Raw genomic sequence first — 22,767 nt, forward strand, 5'->3', positions numbered from 1 at the left:
TTTTTCTGTCTTATTCAAACGGATTCTTTTTCTGGTTTACTCATTTGCAGCATCATCTCATACCGCTTTTTAAAACAGAAATATGCAGAGTTCCGGGCATACTATGTTGACTTAGCCAGGGGCCAGTATCTCATAAGACAGTGCTTTTGTGGGAAAACTCAAACCAACAAATGAAGTCACTTTGTTGGGAGTGAAACTATTTGTCATTTGAGGGCTGCCTGTGTGGTCTAAACCTGTTTCAAGAATTCAACATTACCAAAAGGGGGAAGGAAAAAGCAGGTTTTTCAACTAAGCGTATCCACAATGTTTTGTTGTAGAAGGAATACACAGCTGTTGGCCTCATCTCTGCTCTCAGCTCTGGCATACCCACTCCTTCCCGAGAGGAGGGCCAAGTCCTCAATGTAAGGGTATGCTGTGAGGTATAGCACAGTGATGTGTTCTAGGATGAGAAGGAGCCCCAGAATCGGTGTGAAAAGGGGCAATTCGTCCTTCAAGCCAGTCATTCTAAGTGTTCTAAGAGGCGTCTTGAACCCTTAATTACATCAGAAATAGATTTCAGGTTTCCTTTTATGCAAGAGGATTTATTCATGAGAATACAGGAAGTCTCCAAAAAGCTCATGAGAATATGTATTAGGAAAAAGCTATGCATGGATCTCTCAATTGCTTTGGTACCAAAATTAATCTACCTTTTAATTCCATTTTTCATGAACTTTCGGCAGTTCCCTCACATAAGGGATAGAGGGTAGGAATGGCCGCAGGGTTGGATGCATCCTGGGGGAAGGGCAGAAGTGTGCAGGGGTGAGGGAGGTGTGCAGGAATCACCTTTAGGACCTGGAAGAGCGCCAAAAAGGAACTCAGAGTAAGAATCAACAACAAAGCAATAAAAATTCAAGGAGCCAGAGTGGCCTAAATTTGAGAGACTGTGTTTGGGAAAAATCTGAAGAAAGAATTGAGGAAGAAACTGCTGAATTTATCTAGTTCAATGCTGTATGTACCCTAAAAGAAGGGGTCAGGAGATCTTGGAAAAGGGAAGGGAGGGCGGTGGGGATAGAGACAATTTAATGCAGGGTGAGAACAATGTAGTACTATCCATGACAGTTACTGCTCCACATGCTCCTGTTGAGAGCAGTCAAGGCTACCAGGCCCGGGATTTCACTCAAGCCTACTCCTGGGTGAAACAGCAAGGATCTATCATCTTGTGTCCTTCACCTCACTCACCAAGGAGTCTGAGGAGGCTCACAACCTACACATCTGTAAATACACAAATAGAAAACTAGGTGCTAAGAAAAGATGATAGATGTACCCGAATTAGACTCAACCTAGGTGCCATGTTCAGCTTTCAAATTTGTCTCTAGAATCTCTGAAAACATGAAAAAGAACAGGAGCAGTATACTATACAGAGAACATTATCTTCACAAGCAAGAAGCACAGCAAAAGGCAAATTATTTCTGAAGCAAATTTCTCATAATGGAACAAGCCCCCTAAAATATTTTTGTGTTTATGATATAAAAGTTATACACAACACAAATTGGAAAATATAAAGCTGAAAATAAAAATAGCCAATGGTCCTATAATCTAGATATAATCCTGCTAGCATTTTGTGAATTTCTACCCAGATATATGGGCATAAGTATAGATATAGTAAATTAATTATTTCCCACTGCCATTTATATTACTTCCAATGTTTTGCTATGTTAAAAATCCTACAAATACATGTTCTTTTTTATATATGTATAAACTTTATTTCTCAACACAAACTCCACCAAGTTCAAGATGCTTCTTTTTTTAAAACCTTTATTTAATAAATATAAATTTTCAAAGTTTATGGATTACAATGGCTCCCCCCCAACCTCCCCCTCACCTGCACCCCTCCCATCTCCTACTCCCTCGCCCCTTCCATTCACATCAAGATTCATTTTCAATTATCTTTATATACAGAAGATCAATTTAGCATGAAGTAAAGATTTCATCAGTTTGCACCCATACAGAAACACAAAGTGTAAAATACTGTTTGAGTACTAGTTATAGCATTAATTCACATTGTACAACACATTAAGGACAGAGATCTTACATGAGGAATAAGTGCACAATGACTCCTGTTGTTGACTTAGCAAATTGACACTCTTGTTTATGGCATCAGTAAACACCCTAGGCTCTTATCATGAGTTGCCAAGGCTATGGAAGGCATTTTGAGTTCGCCGACTCCAATCTTATTTAGACAAGGTCATAGTCAAAGTGGAAGTTCTTTCCTCCCCTCAGAGAAAGGTACCTCCTTCTTTGATGGCCCATTCTTTCCACTGGGATCTCACTCGCAGAGATCTTTCATTTAGGTTTTTTTTTTTGGCAAGAGTGTCTTGGCTTTCCATGCCTAAAACACTCTCATGGGCTCTTCAGCCAGATCCGAATGCCTTAAGGGCGAATTCTGAGGCCAGAGTGCTGTTTAGGGCATCTGCCTTTCTATGAGTCTGCTGTGTATCCTGCTTCCCATGTTGGATTGTTCTCTCCTTCTTAATTCTATCAGATAGTATTAGCAGACACTAGTCTTGTTTATGTGATCTCTTTGACTCTTAGTCCTTTCATTATGATCAATTGTGAACTGAAATTGATCACTTGGACCAGTGAGATGGTATTGGTACATGCCACCTTGATGGGATTGGATTGGAATCCCCTGGCACGTTTCTAACTACTGTTTGGGGCAAGTCAGATTAAGCATGTCCCAAATTGTACATCTCTTCCCTCTCTTATTCCCACTCTTATATTTAACAGAGATAACTTCTCAGTTAAATTTAAACACCTAAGAATAATTGTGTGTTAATTACAGAGTTCAACCAATAATATTAAGTAGGACAAAAAAATACTAAAAGGGATAAAGTATTAAGTTGTTCATCAACAGTCAGGACAAGAGCCGACCAAGTCACCGTTTCTCATCGTGTCCATTTCACTTCAACAGGTTTCCTTTTTGGTGCTCGGTTAGTTGTCACTGATCAGGAGAATATATGATATTTGTCCCTTTGGGACTGGCTTATTTCACTCAGCATGATGTGTTCCAGATTCCTCCATTTTGTTGTAAATGACCAGATTTCATTGTTTTTTGCTGCTGTATAGTATTCTATAGTGTACATGTCCCATAATTTCTTTATCCAGTCTACTGTTGATGGGCATTTAGGTTGATTCCAGGTCTTAGCTATTGTGAATTGAGCTGCAATAAACATTAAGGTGCAGACAGCTTTTTTGTTTGCCAATTTAATTTCCTTTGGGTAAATTCCAAGGAGTGGGATGGCTGTGTTATATGGTAGGGTTATATTCAGGTTTCTGAGGAATCTCCAGACTGACTTCCGCAGTGGCTTTACCAGTTTCCATTCCCACCAAAAGTGGGTTAGTGTCCCTTTTTCCTCACATCCTCGCCAGCATCTGTTGTTGGTAGATTTCTGTATGTGAGCCATTCTAACCGGGGTGAGGTGAAACCTCATTGTGGTTTTGATTTGCATTTCCCTGATTGCTAGTGATCTTGAACATTTTTTCATGTGTCTGTTGGCCATTTGGATTTCCTCCTTTGAAAAATGTCTATTGAGGTCCTTGGCCCATCTCTTAAGGGGGTTGTTTGTTTTGATGTTGTGGAGTTTCTTGATCTCTTCGTAGATTCTGGTTATCAACCCTTTATCTGTTGCATAGTTTGCAAATATTTTTTCCCATTCTGTCGGTTGCCTCTTCACTTTCCTGACTTTCTTTTACAGTACAGAAACTTCTCAATTTGATGCTATGCCAATTGTTAATTTTGGCTTTGACTGCTTGTGCTTCTGGGGTTCTTTCCAAGAAGTCTTTGCTGGTGCCTATATCTCACAGTGTTTCTCCAATGTTCTCTAATAATTTGATGGTGTTGGGTCGTAGATTTAGATCTTTTATCCATGTTGAGTGGATTTTTGTGTAAAGTGTAAGGTAGGGGTCTTGCTTCATGCTTCTGCATATGGAAATCCAGTTTTCCCAGCACCATTTGTTGAATAGACTGTCCTTGCCCAGGAATTGGTTTTAGATCCTTGGTCAAATATAAGTTGGCTGTAGATGTTTGGATTGATTTCTGGTGTTTCTATTCTGTTCCATGGGTCTAGCCATCTGTTTCTGTACCAGTACCATGCTGTTTTGATAACAACTGCCCTGTAGTATGTCCTGAAATCTGGTATTGTGATGCCTTTGGCTTTGTTTTTGTTGTACAAGATTGCTTTAGCTATTTGAGGTTTCCTGTGTCTCCATATGAATTTCAGCATCATTTTTTCCAGATCTGAGAAGAAGGTCTTCGGTATGTTGATTGGTATTGCATTGAATCTATAAATTGCTTTTGGGAGAATGGACATTTTGATGATATTGATTCTTCCAATCCATGAGCATGGAAGATTTTTCCATTTTTTGGTATTCTCTTCTATTTCTTTCTTTAAGATTTTGTAATTCTCATCGTAGAGTTCTTTAATGTCCTTGGTTAAGTTTATTCCAAGATATTTGATTGTTTTTGTGGATATTGTGAATGGGATTGATCTTAGTTCTTTATCCACCGTGGCACTGCCTATGTATACAAAGGCTATTGATTTTTGTGCATTGATTTTATATCCTGCTACTTTTCCAAACTCTTCTATGAGTTCCAATAGTCTCTTAGTAGAGTTCTTTGGATCCCCTAAATAAATAGTCATATCATCTGCAAAGAGGGATAGTTTGACTTCTTCCTTCCCAATTTGTATCCCTTTAATTTCTTTTTCTTGCCTAATGGCTCTGGCTAAAACTTCCAGAACTATATTGAATAGCAGTGGTGAGAGTGGGCATCCCTGTCTGGTATCAGATCTCAGTGGAAATGCTTCCAACTTTTCCCCATTCAATAGGATGCTGGCCGTGGGTTTTTCATAAATTGCTTTGATTGTATTGAGAAATGTTCCTTCTATACCCAGTTTGCTTAGAGTTTTCATCATGAAAGGGTGTTGTATTTTATCGAATGTTTTCTCTGCATCTATTGAGATAATCATATGGTTTTTCTTCTGCAGTTTGTTAATGTGGTATATCACATTGATTGATCTGCAAACATTGAACCATCTCTGTGTAACAGGGATAAATCCCACTTGGTCTGGGTGAATGATCTTTCTGATGTGTTGTTGCATTCTATTGGTGAGAATTTTATTGAGGATTTTTGCATCTGTGTTCATCAGGGATATTGGTCTGTAATTTTCTTTCTTTTTATTTATTTATTTATTTTTTTTTTATTTTTTTGACAGGCAAAGTGGACAGTGAGAGAGAGAGACAGAGAGAAAGGTCTTCCTTTGCCGTTGGTTCACCCTCCAATGGCTGCTGCGGCTGGCGCGCTGCGGCCGGCGCACCGCGCTGATCCGATGGCAGGAGCCCGGAGCCAGGTGCTTCTCCTGGTCTCCCATGGGGTGCAGGGCCCAAGCACCTGGGCCATCCTCCACTGCACTCCCTGGCCACAGCAGAGAGCTGGCCTGGAAGAGGGGCAACCGGGACAGAATCCGGCGCCCCAACCGGGACTAGAACCCGGTGTGCCGGCGCCGCTAGGCGGAGGATTAGCCTAGTGAGCCGCGGCGCCGGCCGTGTAATTTTCTTTCAATGCTGCTTCTTTCTCTGGCTTAAGGATTAAGGTGATGCTGGCTTCATAGAAAGAATTTGGGAGGATTCCCTCTCTTTCAACTGTTCTGAATAGTTTGAGAAGAATTGGAGTTAGTTCTTCTTTAAATGTCTGGTAGAATTCAGCAGTGAATCCATCTGCAAATACATGGTTTTTTTTTTTTTTTTTTTTGTTTTTTTTTGTTTTTTTGACAAGTAGAGTGGACAGTGAGAGAGAGAGAGAGAGACAGAGAGAAAGGTCTTCCTTTGCCATTGGTTCACCCTCCAATGGCCAACGCGGCCGGTGCTTTGCGCTGATCCTATGGCAGGAGCCAGGTTCTTCTCCTGGTCTCCCATGTGGGTGCAGGGCCCAAGGACTTGGGCCATCCTCCACTGCACTCCCGGGCCACAGCAGAGAGCTGGCCTGGAAGAGGGGCAACCGGGACAGAATCCGGCACCCTGACCAGGACTAGAACCCGGTGTGCTGGCGCCGCAAGGTGGAGGGTTAGCCTAATTAGCCACTGCGCCGGTGCAAATACATGTTCTTATACCTGAATCTGTGACTAAGCTGATGATTTATTATTTCCTTGATAGATTCTTAGCACCAGACTTGGTGAAATGATGGTAACATTTTTAAGAACTTTGGCATATATTGTGAAATTACTTTAGACAAAATACAAAATAAAAGACTAGACTTTTAAAAATATACAAAACAGGGGCAGGCATTTGGCATAGGTGTTAAGGCGCTGAGTAGGATACCTACATCCCATTTCAGAGTCCCTGGGTTTGAGTACCAGCTTTTTTTCCTGCAAATACACACCCTGGGAGGAAGCAGGGATGCCCCCAGTACTTAGGTCCCTGTTACCCACACAGGAGATCCAAATGGAATTCCCAACTCCTGGCTTTAGCCTGCTGCAGCCCCAACCATTACTGGTATTTGATGGACGTGAACCAGTGCATGGGAACTTTCTCTTTCTTTCCCTCTCTCTCTCCCTCCCAAATAAATAACTAAATAACTTGGTAAAATGAAAACCAATTAAGGTGAACATGTGTCTTTCCCATTCTAGGTTTGTACATTTGAGTGCTCATTTCACATCTACCTACTTTGTGAACAAAGTTGTCAGGATTGACAATTTTTAGGTAAAAAAAAAGAGATGTTTGGCCGGTGCCACGGCTCAATAGGCTAGTCCTCCACCTGCAGCGCCGGCACACCGGGTTCTAGTCCTGGTCAGGGCACCAGATTCTGTCCCCGTTGCCCGTCTTCCTGTCTGGCTCTCTGCTGTGGCCCGGGAGTGCAGTGGAGGATGGCCCAAGTGCTTGGGCCCTGCACCCCATGGGAGACCAGGAAAAGAACCTGGCTCCTGCCTTTGGATAAGCCCGGTGCGCTGGCCACAGCGGCCACTGGAGGGTGAACCAACGGCAAAGGAACACCTTTCTCTCTGTCTCTCTCTCTCACTGTCCACTCTGCCTGTCCAAAAAAAAAAAAAAAAAAAAGAGAGAGATGTTAGCAAAATTTTTCTAACAAATACAGAAAATTGATTTCATATATGCTCTATACATGAAGCTTTGTGTTGCAATTTTGATATGTGTATCTCATTACAATATAGCTAAATATAAATTAATAAAGTGAAGAGCAAATTTGACATGTATGAACAAATAGCTTTAAATGTTTAAGCTCAACCCAAAGAGGATTCCTATCAAAATAAGTATGGAGGTCCACTCAGAGTACTTTTTTTTTTTTTTTTTTTTGGACAGGCAGAGTGGACAGTGAGAGAGAGAGACAGAGAGAAAGGTCTTCCTTTGCCGTTGGTTCACCCTCCAATGGCCGCCGCGGCTCGCGCACTGCGGCCGGCGCACCGCGCTGATCCGATGGCAGGAGCCAGGAGCCAGGTGCTTTTCCTGGTCTCCCATGGGGTGCAGGGCCCAAGCACCTGGGCCATCCTCCACTGCACTCCCTGGCCACAGCAGAGGGCTGGCCTGGAAGAGGGGCAACCGGACAGAATCCAGCGCCCCAACCGGGACTAGAACCCGGTGTGCCGGCGCCGCTAGGCGGAGGATTAGCCTAGTGAGCCGCGGCGCCGGCCCACTCAGAGTACTTTAAGAGGAATTGTTAGAGAGCATAATTTCATGTCTGAGAAATGTATTCTACAAATAAACTTGTACAAGTGAGTCCTAAATATATTTATCCATTCAAAAAATATTTATTAAGGGTCCACACTGAACCAGACACTATTGCAGATGAGAAGTTCATGACGATGAGCCCAAACACCCAAGGCAAAGTGCCTGTCATAGAGCCCACAATCCAGTGCAAGTCAACTTGTTACTACTGCACTATTTTAGTCAGGAAAAGACTGGAAGCAACTCAATGTCCACCCCTAGGGTCAGGGTCCTAAATTATAGTGAAACATGGTGTACATTTCTAAACATATAGCCTATAAAAATCACATGTTTAAATGAAAAAGAATTTATACTGTGTAGTATGAGATCCATAGTGTTTAATGAAAGAGGCTTTTACCTTTCATTTAATTTGTTACCAAGATTACTCTGAACTGCTCAGAGTAATCTTTTAAAAAGTAAAGTGAAGGATCGGTTCTATAATAGTAACCCCCCCAAAAAAAAATTCTGGTCAGGATGACTGAATTCCATAAAGACAGAGATTATACCTAAGCTCACAAGTAAGCAAATAAATTCAAATTACAGGTAAATAGCATGGGCTGAAGGGAGTTGATTTTTGTTCATTTGGTTGGTTGATGGGTTGGTTTGCCTACAAAACTTTCACTTGTTGAAAACTTTTGTCAGCTCAGCAAAGTAGATGTAACGTGGGCACTTTCACATACTCCTGGTGGAAAGGGATATGCATCATTTGTTCATTTTAATTGACTTTCATTATTATTAAGTTTAAAAATTCTAGTCCTTTACTTTGCATTTTGTCTGAAGCAATTGGTAATACATGACAATTCTCTTAAAAGTATTTCCATCACTTCATTTGGCAAATGTAATTCTAAGAATCTATCACAGTATAATCATCAATTCAATCTCAAATGTATGTGTACAAAACATTTTTCAATGGGTCTATGAATCTCTACATAGAGCTACCAACAATTATAATAGCCAACTTCTGTATGCCTAAAATCTGCCATCACAGTCAACCAAAAGTCAGAACCTGATTAATATAAGTATATGATATGGTCAATTTTACTCTAGGAATTCTTTATTGTTTAATATTTTTCCATAAATTGTCTAGTTCAGGAAGTCTCATATAATAAGTACATATAATAAATATTTTATTTCTAGCTTTAGAAAATTAGTCTTTCCCTACACTCAGTCAGTAAACCAATGTTGAACAATATTTAAAGAATGTTATTTCAAAGGGGTACCAATTCACCAGCCCATTTGGGGCACATATGTCTCAGCCCATCTCTGGTAGACAGCTGGCTTTGTGGGAACTGCAGTTGGGAAGCCTCCCGGGAATGCATCTACCCTAGGGCTCCCCGAGTGTGCTTTCAGCAGTCTCTGCATCATTTGGTGTCTTGTCCAACTTGGGTTCCACAGTACCCTTCTCAGCATAATAATTCTCAATGCACCTTTGACTTCTGCTCCTTTGCTGACCATCTTGGTCTCTGAATCTCCCAACTCCAGATTCCCCCCACAGGAGGGGTATCTAATTAGTCCAAGTAGATTTTGTAACTCAGTCCTTCCAACTCAATCCTAATAACCATCCTGGAGAGATACAATTATTGAGTCAGACCTAATCAGCCCAGACCACAAGCAGGGCAGGATTAGACTAGAAGAGCATAGACCATGGTAGATATGTCCATAGCACTGTATATCTTTTGGATCACCCTCCCTAAATACTGATTTTGTCAGTCTAGATTTTTATTTTTAGCCAATCTAAATGACTAGTATATCTAAATGCCTAGCATATCCAAATTAATTATTGCAAAACTGCTTGTGAATGTGGAATCAGATCACAGGGAGGTGAGTGGTTGTGATGCTGTGTTTCATTGATTCTGGAAGCCATATTTATTCAAATATTAACAACACTGAAAGGGAAATGTGTCTTACCTCAACTGCATCTTACAATCACTATTAGCCAGGCAGTGGTTGTGGCATAGTTGTCATTACCTGTGCAAGCAAACTTGGTCACTGCTGTTCCTATTGTCATCACTTCAACTGAGTTGTATGTTTTATGGGTTCAACATAACTGTTTGATGTGTCAGGTCTTTAAAAAATTATATCAAGATTCAACTTTGAAACAAATGGTAACTGTACACAAATAATTGCATATACTCAGAAAAGTGTGGTATAAATTTTATATTAATGAAGCAAATATAGGTTGTATAGGAATGACTCAAATCTCTTTCCAAACCAAGGGCTTTGTGATACACTGAGAAAGAAAAATACTCACAAGTAGACAAAGCTCTACTGTACTTTGTTACCAAGAATATAAAAACAGATTGCCAATTATACACCCAGTAACACAACTAAAGCCAGAAAAATGTCAAGTCGTTTGGAATAGATGTAAGAAATTCGAAGTATCAATTATATCAACTGATGCAGTACACTTATGCTAATTCTTGATATTAACTTCTGATAAGATCTTATTAAAATATAAGACCAAGAAAATAGGACCATCGAAACTTACAAAATAGGTGTCAATATCTTGGAAAACACTTTTTTAAGGAATATTTCCCACAAAAGGATGATATTTCATGATGGAGGAAATTGCTCCACTTGAAAAATTATTACTAAGAAAGTACAGGAATGATACATGATTTAAGGCAACAGAAAAAACTGTCTATATAAGTCTAAAGATAAGTATAAAAGAACTTTTTCAATGAGCATAAAATAAAAATTCCAAAAGATAAGAATTATGTTCTATTGGCAAGCTTTTCATTCCTTGGTGCACATAATAACGCGTCTTACAACTGCCTGCCTCTTAGAAATGATGAAATATGGCATCCACAGTGACTAGGCTGTGCACTCCTTAAAGGCAGGCGTGGTGTTCATTCATTTCTGGTTCCCCAGAGCTAGCAAACTGGGAAAATAATCAGCATGTTCTCCCTGAGTGAATAAACGGTGAGATGGCTCTCTAGTATGTGGATCTCTGGTTTCACGTCTTTCCTTACACTGTGATGGAGACACACAGCCAAATTTTCCCTCTTTTTTTTTTTTTTTTTTTCTGTCTGTGCCTAGGTTTTTACTTCAGAACTTCCTAATGGGGACACTATAGGCCCTTGGGTGAGACTATCTGATGCACTATGGAACATTTAGCATTGTTGTTCCTGAATAATTCAATCTAAAAGTCATTCATAGGGGATAAGCAAGCTGGGCATCTTCGTGGAGGGCGGGGGGCAACATTGGTCATTCTTCTTGAGCAAGATAGGGCAGGTTGGTCTCATGGAGCAACAGCAGAAGCCAGCCTTGGGATATCAGAGGCTGAGTGAGATGAGAGAGCACCCTCATAAGAGGCAGCAGTGGTAGCCTGGAGCAAAGTGTCAGGGCCAAAATGGGTCCAAGAGGGTGTCCGTGCAGCACCCGGCACGGAGTGTCAGACGAGGAAGCGATGAGGTCATCTGCAAGGGGGTGCACTGCGGCATGACGAGGGCATGCACATGGCCTGGCACTGAGCGTCAGGGCCCAGATAGGGTTAGAAGGGGGTGCAAAGAAAGGCAAAGGAGGAATGACCATGTACAGGAGGTGTGATTCAGTTACATAATATAAGCTGAGAGTAACGGAAGCCAATTTCTCACAGAAGAAAATTACCATGAACCCTGTGGCTCTGGATTGGAATTGGAGGTGTGGATATGAGTTAATAGTTTTTAATACACACGGATAGATACAGAAATACATGCACAAATCTACATATACATGCATATATTCCCTCTGTCCACTGAGAGGAACTAGGAGCACACTTGGCACCACATCCTATTTTCTAAATATCATTCTTTATCAGAAGGAACAAATGCTTCTTGCAGAAACTGTTGATCCCAGGGCAGTGGCAGGAAAGGTATAAGCTCACTAGGTTAATCCTCCGCCTGCGGCGCCTGCACCCTGAGTTCTAGTCCTGGTTGGGGCGCCGGTTCTGTCCCGGTTGCTCCTCTTCCAGTCCAGCTCTCTGCTTTGGCCCAGGAAGGCAGTGGAGGATGGCCCAAGTGCTTGGGCCCTGCACCCACATGGGAGACCAGGAAAAGCACCTGGCTCCTGGCTTTGGATCAGCGCAGTGCGCAGGCCGTAGCAGCCATTTCAGGGGTGTACCAACGGAAGGAAGACCTTTCTCTGTCTCTCTCTCTCTCACTAACTCTGCCTGACAAAAAAAAAGAAGAAGAAGAAGAAGAAGGAAGGACCACGCTACAAAACATTCGATCACAAGGGAAAAAATGAATGATTTTTACAGTGAAGAAACCTGATACCACCTACATCAGATGATTAAGGTTCATCATCAGTAATGGTGTAAATTGAGATCAGATGCAACAATGTGAAGGAGTCAATTACTTCTATTATCTTGCCAAAAACACAGAGTCTCACCAGAATCACCAGGAAATATGAGACAAATCTAAATTGAAGGACATTCTTCATGGTGTGCTGGTAAATGTTTAATAACCAGCTCTCCAGAAAAAGCAAATAAAAAACCTGAATTGCACTGTGGGGAGCAACTCGGACTGGACTGAGTTACTGGAATTAAGACTTATTCTATGCATCTGCTCTCCCACAATATGGCACTGGGAGAGGAGAAAACAGCTTCTACGCAGCTGCCTCTTGCCAACTTGAGTGATGACCTCCAGGAGCTGATCCTGCTCCTGATTGGAGGAGAGCAGCGTACTCGGCATGTGGGTAGCAGAGTTGGGATTGGCGGAAGAGGACTATAAAGGAGGAGAGAGACAACATGCACCAGGAACATCTAAGGGGAACATCTGAGGGAACACCTGTGCAGCCCCCGAGAGAGCCGGCCGGCGGTGTGCTGCTCCCCCGCGGAAGTGGGGAAAAGTGGCAGGGGGAACCGCCCTTCCACGGAGGTGGAAGGGTTGGTAGCCAACCCGGGAAGAACCAGCAGCAAACCCGGGGAGGGCCGAGCAGACGAAAGAACAGCGCAGGGTCCTGTGTCGTTCCTCCATGAAGACGGGGAGCGACATTGCACCATTTCCATAGTGGAAATGCTCCCACAGTGGCCACATCCACATGACATCAACTTGTTTGCAAAATTCATGAATATTTAAAAATTAGTTCTCATGATCCAGTATGAGCCAGCCCCAGAGTATCAGCTTTGCAAAATTTCAGGCTGTACTCTTCAACAGGGTCGAGGTCAAGAAAGTCACAGAAATATTGGGAAATTCATTCCAAGTTGAAGAGGATCCAAAAGCCATGCCAGCTAAATGCAATGTGATCCTTGACTGGCTCCTTTTGCTATAAAGATCAGTGGGACATGTGTCCAAATTTCAATGGGTTTGTGAATTAGATGAAATGGATATATTAGTGTTACTGTAGTAGGGTGAATGGTGCCCCCCCCACAAAAGATATATCTACATCCTAACTCCCTGAATGGTGAACGTGATCCTGACTGTGGAAAAAGAATCTTTGCAGGTGTAATGAAGTTAAAGATATGAGAGGAGCACATCCTGGATTTCTAAGGTACTCCGAATCCAAACCGATATCCTTATAAGAGAAGGGCTGACACAGACAGAGGGAGAGGGGTGAAGGCTGGGTGGAAACAGAGGAGGAGATTGGGGTGTTGGAGCCACAAGGAGTGCTGACAGAGGAAAGGATTCTCTCCAGAGACTTTGGATGGAGCTTGTCCTAGCCTTGATTTCAGGCTTCTGGTCTCTGGAACTGTGAGAGATTAGATCTCTGTTGTCTTAGGCAATCCAGCTTGCCGTAATTTGTTAAGGCAGCCCTAGTAAACTCATTAGTTACTTCCCTTGTATTGATGGTTGTACTCTGGCTATATAGAAAAGTGTCCCGGAAAAAATGAAAATTACAGCATTTGGAGGTGCTATGGTTTGTGTATTAGTATGGATGTTGAATGTCCCTTAAAAGTCCTTGTATTAAAGACTTGGTCTGCACAGTATTAAGTCACTGGTACTAAGAGGATAGAAACTTAATCCAATTTTCAGGTTTGGAGGTGGAGCCCTTGGGAGACCATTGGATTAGGTTTAGCAGTTAGGGAGTCCCCATGATTAAATCCTGGTGGCTTTATAAGAGACCACAAAGATGAGTGTGCTTCCTCTTGCCCTGTGATGCTTTGTGCACCCTCAGGATTCTCGAAGCAAGAATCCCTCGTTAAATATCCAACCAATGGGGCTGCCCAATCTTAGGGTGTGAACCTCTGGAACTTGGAGCCAAAACCAAACCTTTTCTGTTTATAATGTTAACTGCCACAGGTATTTCGTTATAGTGACAAAAAGCTGACGAGTACAGGGTGCATGGGACATGAGATCAGCAATGACCTCAATTATAGCAATTATCCTCAAAGTGCTCAAAAAAAAAAAAAAGGACTATTTACTCATATTGCAACTTTTCTGTAAGTTGGAAATTATTTCCAAAGGGAAAAAGAATCCCCATCCTAGAGTCTAGAGACTTGGAAGAGATATGAACAGGGGATTGGGGTGGGGTGAAAGCTTTTTCATGGGTTCATCAGAGATCCCCTGTAGGATCCTGTTCTCCTGGTGACAGCAATGCCTCTAATAGCCCATTATTTCAGTTCAGCTCCTCCTCAGCTCCAGGGCTTCTATCAGTCCAACCCTTGCAGCCCAGTCTACCCCTCGTGCCTGGAGAGGTGACTCTTGACCAGACGTCTTCCACAGGATCAACATTTGATCTCCAAGAAGACTGCAATTGATGGATATAGTTGATCTCTCCATGCACTCAGCTTTGTTCTCAGGTGAGGGCAGTTTCAGTCCAGCCTCTTGCCTATAGAATTTCAGATGTGAGGCAAATCCCAGCACCCAAATTCCCAGGGACACTTGGAAAGTTCTCCAAATGGTGCTCTTGAAGCCCCTCTTGGGTGGCTTAAGATGAGGAGGATGCACCTGCTTCCCCTGAGCCGTGGCAGGCTCTCCCCTCTCCCAGCACGGATGCGGCAGTGCTGGTAGAACTGGTTTGGGCCCACTCTTCAGCTGCAGTGGTTCTTCACATCTTTTCTTTTACATTTGCCTAGATGTGCTGATACCCTAAGACAATAAGAGGAACCACACTTTATATCCTCTTACACAGACACTGCACAGAAATGTTCTAGCCAAAGTCCCCTTGAGAAATTTAGTAACAGGTTTTATCTTACTTCTCTCTTCAGCATTTTGGATTATTTCAACACCACGGTCTCTCCTTTCTTCAGTCAAAACACTCCCCTGGGTTTTTTCAGCTGTCTGACCTTACGCAGGTTTTTCAGTCGCTCGTCATCTCCCCAACTTTCATTGTTGGTTTCCTCTGGATTCTTCCATCCTAAATCCTCTAACAAATTCTCCCTTAACAATTCCATTTATCCCCATTGCTTTAATAAGCATCACTGGGTTGTGGGTTGTCTCGGTATTTATGATGATACCTTAGGTCTTCCAGGGCCTGGAGGAGGTAGAGGTATCTTCAGAACCAGACCCAACCCCAACAGTTGTAGAGTTGAGACTACGAGGGTCCCAGCTGAGGAAACACTTAGGAACACTGCGGGAAAGGGGGAGGTCAGGATCCAGGATGAGTTTCCAGCCTTGGGCCTGGTGAGCCTCAAATTAGGGCTAGCTCAGTAGAGGATGTGGCCTGTTTGCCGGGTGGGGTTGCTCTGTAAGTCTGAAGGCTGCAGGAACGAAGCCTTTCAATCCTGCGCACTTTCTTCTGAACATTCAATTAGACTAGTTTAACATCCGCCTTTGAAATGGAAATCATTTCAAAATCTCAGCAAGGCAGCTGAAGATGGAGGGTGGGGAGAGGATGAACAAAAGCACCCAGGCCTCCCTTTGACCTCTTCTGCACAGCTAACAAGCCTCAGAGCGTGGCTTCTCTGCCAGCTCTCTGGCTCTTGCCGTTTCTACAGTGGCTAAGTCCCAGCATTTCTGGGACAGAGCTAATTGCAAACATTCTGTCCCATTTAGCACCATGTCTGCGCTCATACTTGTCAGACGCCATGTCCCATGTTTTGCTTCAGAAAGTATGGTCCCCAATAGCTCTATTCCCTTGTGGTCTGCAACTCCCCAGAAGAACAATCTAGCGGCCACTTGTTTATTCTGCAGTGACGGCTTTTTCTCCCCCGAAACACACCAAAACTTAACCTTGGGCAAAAGCATTTAGCCTTCTAATCCCTTCATTTTCAGAACAGCCTTGTGTGTTTTAAAACAGCACATTTATTTACTTACTGATTTTATTTAATGAACTTCAGACTCTGGCACAGTTTTTCCACCGACAGGTGAACACATGGATCTTGTAGGGAAGATCAAACCTGCCTGTTCAAACCTGTTCTATGGGCAGCTCTCCCTGAACCTGAATGTGATCTAGGGCAGGCAGCAACACTTTTCAGGTCACTCTAGGACAATAAAAGGTCCTCGGATGGATGCCAGTCTCAAGAGCAGTTTCACTTTAGTAGGTAAAATGCCTAGTCATTTTACTTGAACACAAACTTCTCCCTGTGTCAAGCTGGAACCTACTGTTAGGAAACTTGGGGTAGGAAAGGGCGCACTTTTGGCCTTTCCTCCCCCACCCCACTCATTTTCTCTCCAGCCTCTCTTGGGTTATAGAAAGGGGAGAATAGAGGGAAGAAAAGGCAAGAGTAGGAAAGGTCTTATTTTGGCAGGAACTCAGCTGTTATGGATGGGCCTCCTCTAGTCCTGGCAAGTGTTCAGAGCTCACTGATGCTGCCTAATCCTTTGGGGATCCAATCTGACTATTCTGCTGGGTGCCTTCCTGGATTTTGGAGGCCCATCTGGGACACTCGTAGTTTTTCCTGTGACTTGGCAGGAGTTGCGGATGGTATTTTCTCTGGAGTCCTGGGAACACAGGGGCATACACTCACTACTTCAGGTTGTCATGTGGGGCAGGACTGGAAATGACCCTGGGGGAGCCATGTTTTCCCATGTCATCCTAAGTTTGGTCTTTAAAGAAATTTCACCTTTCTCTCTCTCTCTCTCTCTCTCACACACACACAGTCCATAATTCTACCTGTCAAATAAATAAAATTTTAAAAAAGGGCGGGGCGGGGGCCGGCGCCGTGGCTCACTTGGTTAATCTTCTGCCTGCAGCATCGGCATCCCATATGGGCGCCGGGTTCTAGTCCTGGTTGCTTCTCTTCCAGTCCAGCTCTCTGCTGTAGCCTGGGAAGGCAGTGGAGGATGGCCCCAGTGCTTGGGCCCCTGCACCCGCGTGGGAGACCAGGAGGAAGCACCTGGCTCCTGGCTTCAGATCAGCGCAGCACCGTCTGTAGCGGCCATTTGGGGAGTGAACCAAGAGAAGGAAGACTTTTCTCTCTGTCTCTCTCACTGTCTATAACTCTACCTGTCAAATAAAAAAAATAATAAAGCGACTTCAAAACTGATAATTCCTCCACGCCTCCTGCAGCTGTCACTGTGGGACTTCCCTTCCAAAGGCCTTCCTGTCCCATTTCTTCAGGGGTTCCTAGATGAGGTTGAACAGGCTTCAGCAACCACACTTCACCTGCCCCAAACCAACCCTCAATACCCACTATAAATACCATTTATGGCTAAAGTCACTCTTTCCTGCTGAGCTCTTTGATACTGTAGTCTATGCCAGAGCAAAAGCTAGAAAAACCTTGGTGGGATGCAAATGTGCGGAATGGGCTTAAATCTTCAGTTTAACAGGCTGATCCATGCATGGTCCTCAAGAACACTGAATTTGAGAAGTACTAATCTAAACGTGTAAGGTCAATGGTAAGTCATGAAATCTGAAAGACAAAATACAGTCATGATAAATGTCGGTGACAGTTGTAGCCACAGATAATTGTGTAATGGTGTGTGCCTCAAGTACAATCTTCATACTAAAGGCTAAAAATTTTGCGGTGTCTTTGTCTAGTCCATTCAGTATTGTTTTTCACTGTTTTTCAAGTTGTTAAACTATGCATCTACATTGTGACCTTTTCAGGAAGTCTTTTGCCATGCCTGGCTCCTTCAATGACTCTCTCCCTCTACTTACTCTTTCCTGTTCTCTCTTCTCTCACCTTTCTCTGCTTTTCTCCTGCAAGACCACTTAAGACTTCTCCTTTGTGCCTTGAGCATAATTTAAGGAAAATTAAGGATAGGAAATAGGACGCATTGTGCTCCGTGAGTTGCACAAAAAAATCACTGCTACAGGAACCAGTCTATGGCTTAACATAGTCTCTTGCTTCTGCATCTTCATTGCCACCTGGACAAACACATTAAATGCCACGTTGATATCTTTATCATTACTAATACTAATGATAACTGTATTTTCTGAACACTTTTTCTGCGTTGGAGTTTGTGCTACACATGTCACATGGATTGTGTTTGTCGCTCCCCCTCTTCGTGGAGGAACGACACAGGACCCTGCGCTGTTCTTTTGTCTGCTCAGCCCTCCCCGGGTTTGCTGCTGGTTCTTCCCGGGTTGGCTACCGTCCCTTCCACCTCCGTGGAAGGGCGGTTCCCCCTGCCACTTTCCCCACTTCCGCGGGGGAGCGGCACACCGCCGGCCGGCTCTCTCGGGGGCTGCTCAGGTGTTCCCGGTGCATGTTGTCTCTCTCCTCCTTTATAGTCCTCTTCCACCAATCCCAACTCTGCTACCCACACGCCGAGTACGCTGCTCTCCTCCAATCAGGAGCAGGTCCTGCTGTTTATTGGTTGAACTGGAGGCAGCTGTGTAGAAGCTGTTTCCTCCTCTCCCAGCGCCATATTGTGGGAGAGCAGATGCATAGAATAAGTCTTAATTCGAGTAACAGTTTAGTCCGAGTTGCTCCCCACAGTGTTAGCTTGGTAAAGTTATTATCTACATATTACAGCTAAGAAATGGCATACCTAGTTGGGTCATCTAACTCTTGAGCTCATACTTTTAACTACTACGCTGTTCCTAGAATTGATTTGGACCTATTTTTTTTGTATAAAAAATAAAGAAAATTATTGACATAACTGAAGTTCAGATGTAGGGTGGTTTCACAGTTGACTTGGCTCCCACTGCACGTCCCCATGATTCTCTAGCCCCTGTTCTTGTCCATATGTGTTTTCATCCTCAGGCTAACAGTGAGATAGCTGTAGCAGCGCCAGCTCTCATAGCCATGCACACACACCCGTCCATAAGAGAGAAAGAGGATGTCACTCTCAGAAACTTGCCCAGAAAAACAAAGAACTCGCCCAGAAAAAAACAAAGAAGCTCCAACAAAATTCTCCTTAAGTCTCATGCATCCAAAATGTGCCACAAGCTGAGTTCTGTATCAAAAATGAGTAAGAAGAATAGGATTAAACAGATCACCTGCTGCCTCCCAGGGTGCGCATTTGCAGAAAGCTGGAAATTGACAGCACGGCTGCGAACTGAACCCAGACACTCTGACATGAGATGCAAGTACCACAAGCAGCATCATAACCACTAGGCCAAATGGCCACTCCTAACTGAATTAATTTTATGTCAGTCAGAAATTGCATTCTGTTGCACATGTAACAAAACCCCGCCTACAGTGGCTTAACAAATAGAGGTTCCCTCTCCTCAGATCACAAGTTCAGGAGTGGTTTGGTCAACTTACAGTATCATGAATCCCAGTTTGCTCCATATTCCTGTGTCCCTGTCCTTGATATTTCACTTTTTCTGAGGCTCAGAAAATGACTGCAATAGTTACAGGCAACTCACATGCCATTTATTTAGGAATACAGCAGAAGGCCAAAATGTGAAAGCTGCTTATCACCTGAATCCATTTACCCATCCAGAAATCAATCTTTCCTGGAAATCTCCTCTATTAGGTTTCTCATCAACCAGAATTCGATCTCAAGGCCACTAGAGCAAGGGACTCTAGGGCAGATGAGAATTTTTACCTGAGCCCATTGATGTCCTAAATACAAACAGATTCTATCACAAATGAGGGAGAAATGGATGTGGGGTAAACAACACTGTCAGAATTTTCCATCTAGAGTTTCTTTGATATAGGATATAAAACAAGAAGCTAACTTCATTTTTCCCATTAGTCCACCAATTTTCCTAACATCTTTATTGAACAGGAGAATCATCCTTTGTTCATCGATTTGGCACACAAATACATCACACGTAGAAACACAGAGGTTCCAATCCCGGTATCTGAAAGGCAGATAACAACTATAAACTTCTGACAAAACACAGGAAACAACCATTGAAAGAGGTGACCATTGAAAGGTGGTGTGGAGAATACACCAAGACAAAGAGAAACTGGATGGCTGTTGACACTTGGAAAAGGATGAACTAGTCAAGCTCTCCAATTTTATAGTTTTATGCCTGAGGGCAGCCCTAATCAGTGCTCAATCTGGGATAAAAAAAATTGCCATATTACTAGCTTGAAGATCTAGAAGGAAGTGGATGGGGTTACTATACAGGGGAAAATAAGGGGATGAGAGAAAGATGCTGGAAAGGAGAGAGCCACAGTGGGGAAGCATAGAAATCTATATATAATTTCTGCCCAAATCTCTGGTTGTCCCTTGAGCTACACATGGGCATTGCAGAGACCATGCAGCTACATTAGGATTCAGATAATTGCACAGTGATTTAAGCTGGTACCTACTGCAAGAAATACAGAATTTCACCTGTTAGCTAATCACTTAAAATACACACACACACACACACACACACACACACATTCTTTGGAAGGATAGGATAGAATCCATATACTCTACAATTTGGCATTCACAATATGGCCAGATACAATACAACTGAATCCTAAAATGACCCAGATTCTAGAATTAGCGGACAACAGTTTTTAAGTGCTTTTATAGCTGGGGTCAACAAAGATTGTAGTCTCAGTCTACTTCTACTTCCTCTTCTTGGAATGGGTATAAAGAATAGGTTATCTTTTAAGATGTATGTCACATATCCTTTAAAAAAAAAAGTGTGGAAATTAATCAGGCTGATGAACATTTTAAAGGGGGGTGGCAGGGATTCTGGGTACAAATTCCCGATGATAAGATGGTTTATCGCCTTTGTGTACGCATACTCTCTCCATGATCAATGAGCAGACTGAGCACAGAGCTCTCATCAAACCCTTGAATCCCTGGCTTCCTTGGGTCACAGGCAGAAGAGCCTGCAGCTGTGGGACTGCATGGTTCTACTGTCCAGCTTACTTACCACCCTTACTAAAAATCTAAACAAGCCCTCTTCAGTGAAGATTGCCCTGCAACCCACCCCACACCACAAGCCTTCGGTGTCTTAATGATTGTCCTTTCACAAGTCCAACACAGAAGGATGATTTCTATAAGGGATAGTGAAAAACCAAGATTCAAAGGGTAAGAAAACCCTAAAGGGGTTATGAAGTCTGCTGTAGGGTGGAAGCTGAAATGGATCACCTTGTTAACCTATTTCTTTACTGTTTAGGGAAAATAGCTCATCCCTTGATTGCTCCCTATTCTGCAAGCAAGTTTGCTCTGGATGGCTTTTTCTCCGCTATCAGGAAGGAACACTGGCTCACCAACGTCAATGTGTCAATCACTCTCTGTGTCCTTGGCCTCATAGACACAGGTAAGGCTAGCACATTGAAATAAATGACCTGTGGATGGACTGTCTGCCTCACCGTGGTGGGTAAAGGGAGTGCTGGACTCCTTGACTCATGTATAGTGCACTAAGGATCAGAGACAGAAAATACCCTGTCATTGAATGAAGCACATCCATCGCTAGTGGAGCCTCTCACCACTCTCTGAATCTGCTTCCCAACTCTGACCACCAGCTTGGCTGAGTGACACCACACCCATCACCTGACCCTTCTCTGAGCACCTATGTCTTTATGGTCATTATTTTTCCATATGAGCCTTAAGAATATAAATTTGTTTTTCTTAATAACGTTACCAGTAATAAGACATGCTGATATCACGAATTCTTTGATATGATACACTGAGAAGAACACAACATGATTTTTGTGATATTCTTTCCAAAAGCACATAACCTTATCATAAGAGGAAAGGGACAAACCTAAATTGAGGAACAGTCACAAGACAATTGATCAATATTCTACAAAAGTGTCAAGGCCATAAGAAAAAAGAAAAGAATAAAGAACTGTAACAGATTGGAGGAAAAATAAAAAATTAGTGCTAGGTGCAATCATGGACAGAATCTAGAAGATAAAAGGAAATGACTGGAAAAAAACAGGGTCTTTAATAAGATTGTATCCATTCTACTGTATCTCTTCTTCATCCATTGCACAATGGTTATTTATGATGTGACAATCATAAATAACAGGAAACAGGGTTAAATATACAAGGTGTACTTTGTACAGTTTTCACAACTCTCTGTAAGTCTAGACAAAAGTTCATCTAAAACATGGGGCAGGTACTATAAGAAATTTTTATTTAAAAAATCATTGAAAGGCAAGCATTTGGTCTAGCAGTTAAGGTGCCTGTTAGGACGGCTGTACCCCGTATCAGAATACCTGGGTTGTATACCCTTCTCCAGCTCCAGATTCCTGCCTCCTGCTAATGTGGACTCTGGGATGCAGAACTGATGGTTCAAGCAATTGTATTCTTGATGTCCATGGGCGGTCTGCACTGAGTTCCTAGCTCCTGCCTTCGGCCCCCAGTTGTTACAGGCATTTGGGGAGTGAACCAGTGGTTGGGAGTGTGTTCTCTCTCTCTCCCCTCTTAAATAAACAACTTTTTAAGTAATTGAGTAATAGTTACAGAACAAGAGACAATAGAACAATCAAGTATAGAGACAAGAGAATCTCCTCAAGAAGGCTATGAAAACGTGGAAGGAGAGAGAAGGAAAAATTAGCTTTCTCATTGGTGACAAAGGAGCAAAATCCTGGGTTCTTGTCTCCCTCTCCCCTTCCGGGTAAGTCATTATCAAACAGCACTCGGCTTCTGCACACGGAAAGGTCTCATCAGGCATGGGGTCATCAGGTGACTCATGTCCTTATTTTGTCCCCCTCCCCCCACCCACTTTACTCTTTCATTCAAACCAAAATACCCAAGAGAAGAGCATGATTTGGATCTCCCAACTAATCCCTTCTTTTTAAAAAAAAGTTTTTTAAAGATTTATTTATTTATTATTTATTTGAGAGGCAGAGTCACA

General features: G+C 42.9%; 2 protein-coding genes across 3 annotated transcripts in view; one reads left to right on the top strand and one right to left on the bottom strand.

Annotated features, from left to right (window-relative positions):
• The window catches only part of C13H1orf74 (chromosome 13 C1orf74 homolog), a 132,288-nt gene that overhangs the window by 55,570 nt on the left and 53,951 nt on the right, over window positions 1-22,767 (bottom strand). The window lies entirely within an intron of this gene.
• The window catches only part of HSD11B1 (hydroxysteroid 11-beta dehydrogenase 1), a 48,998-nt gene that overhangs the window by 25,063 nt on the left and 1,168 nt on the right, over window positions 1-22,767 (top strand). For both annotated transcript variants that reach the window (XM_070055241.1, XM_070055242.1), the window contains exon 6: window positions 21,079-21,222. In XM_070055241.1, the coding sequence (XP_069911342.1) occupies window positions 21,079-21,222 (144 nt within the window). The remainder of the gene's footprint in view (window positions 1-21,078; window positions 21,223-22,767) is intronic.

The sequence above is a fragment of the Oryctolagus cuniculus genome, chromosome 13 (genome assembly GCF_964237555.1).
Source record: "Oryctolagus cuniculus chromosome 13, mOryCun1.1, whole genome shotgun sequence".
NCBI classification, from domain to species: Eukaryota; Metazoa; Chordata; class Mammalia; order Lagomorpha; family Leporidae; genus Oryctolagus; species Oryctolagus cuniculus.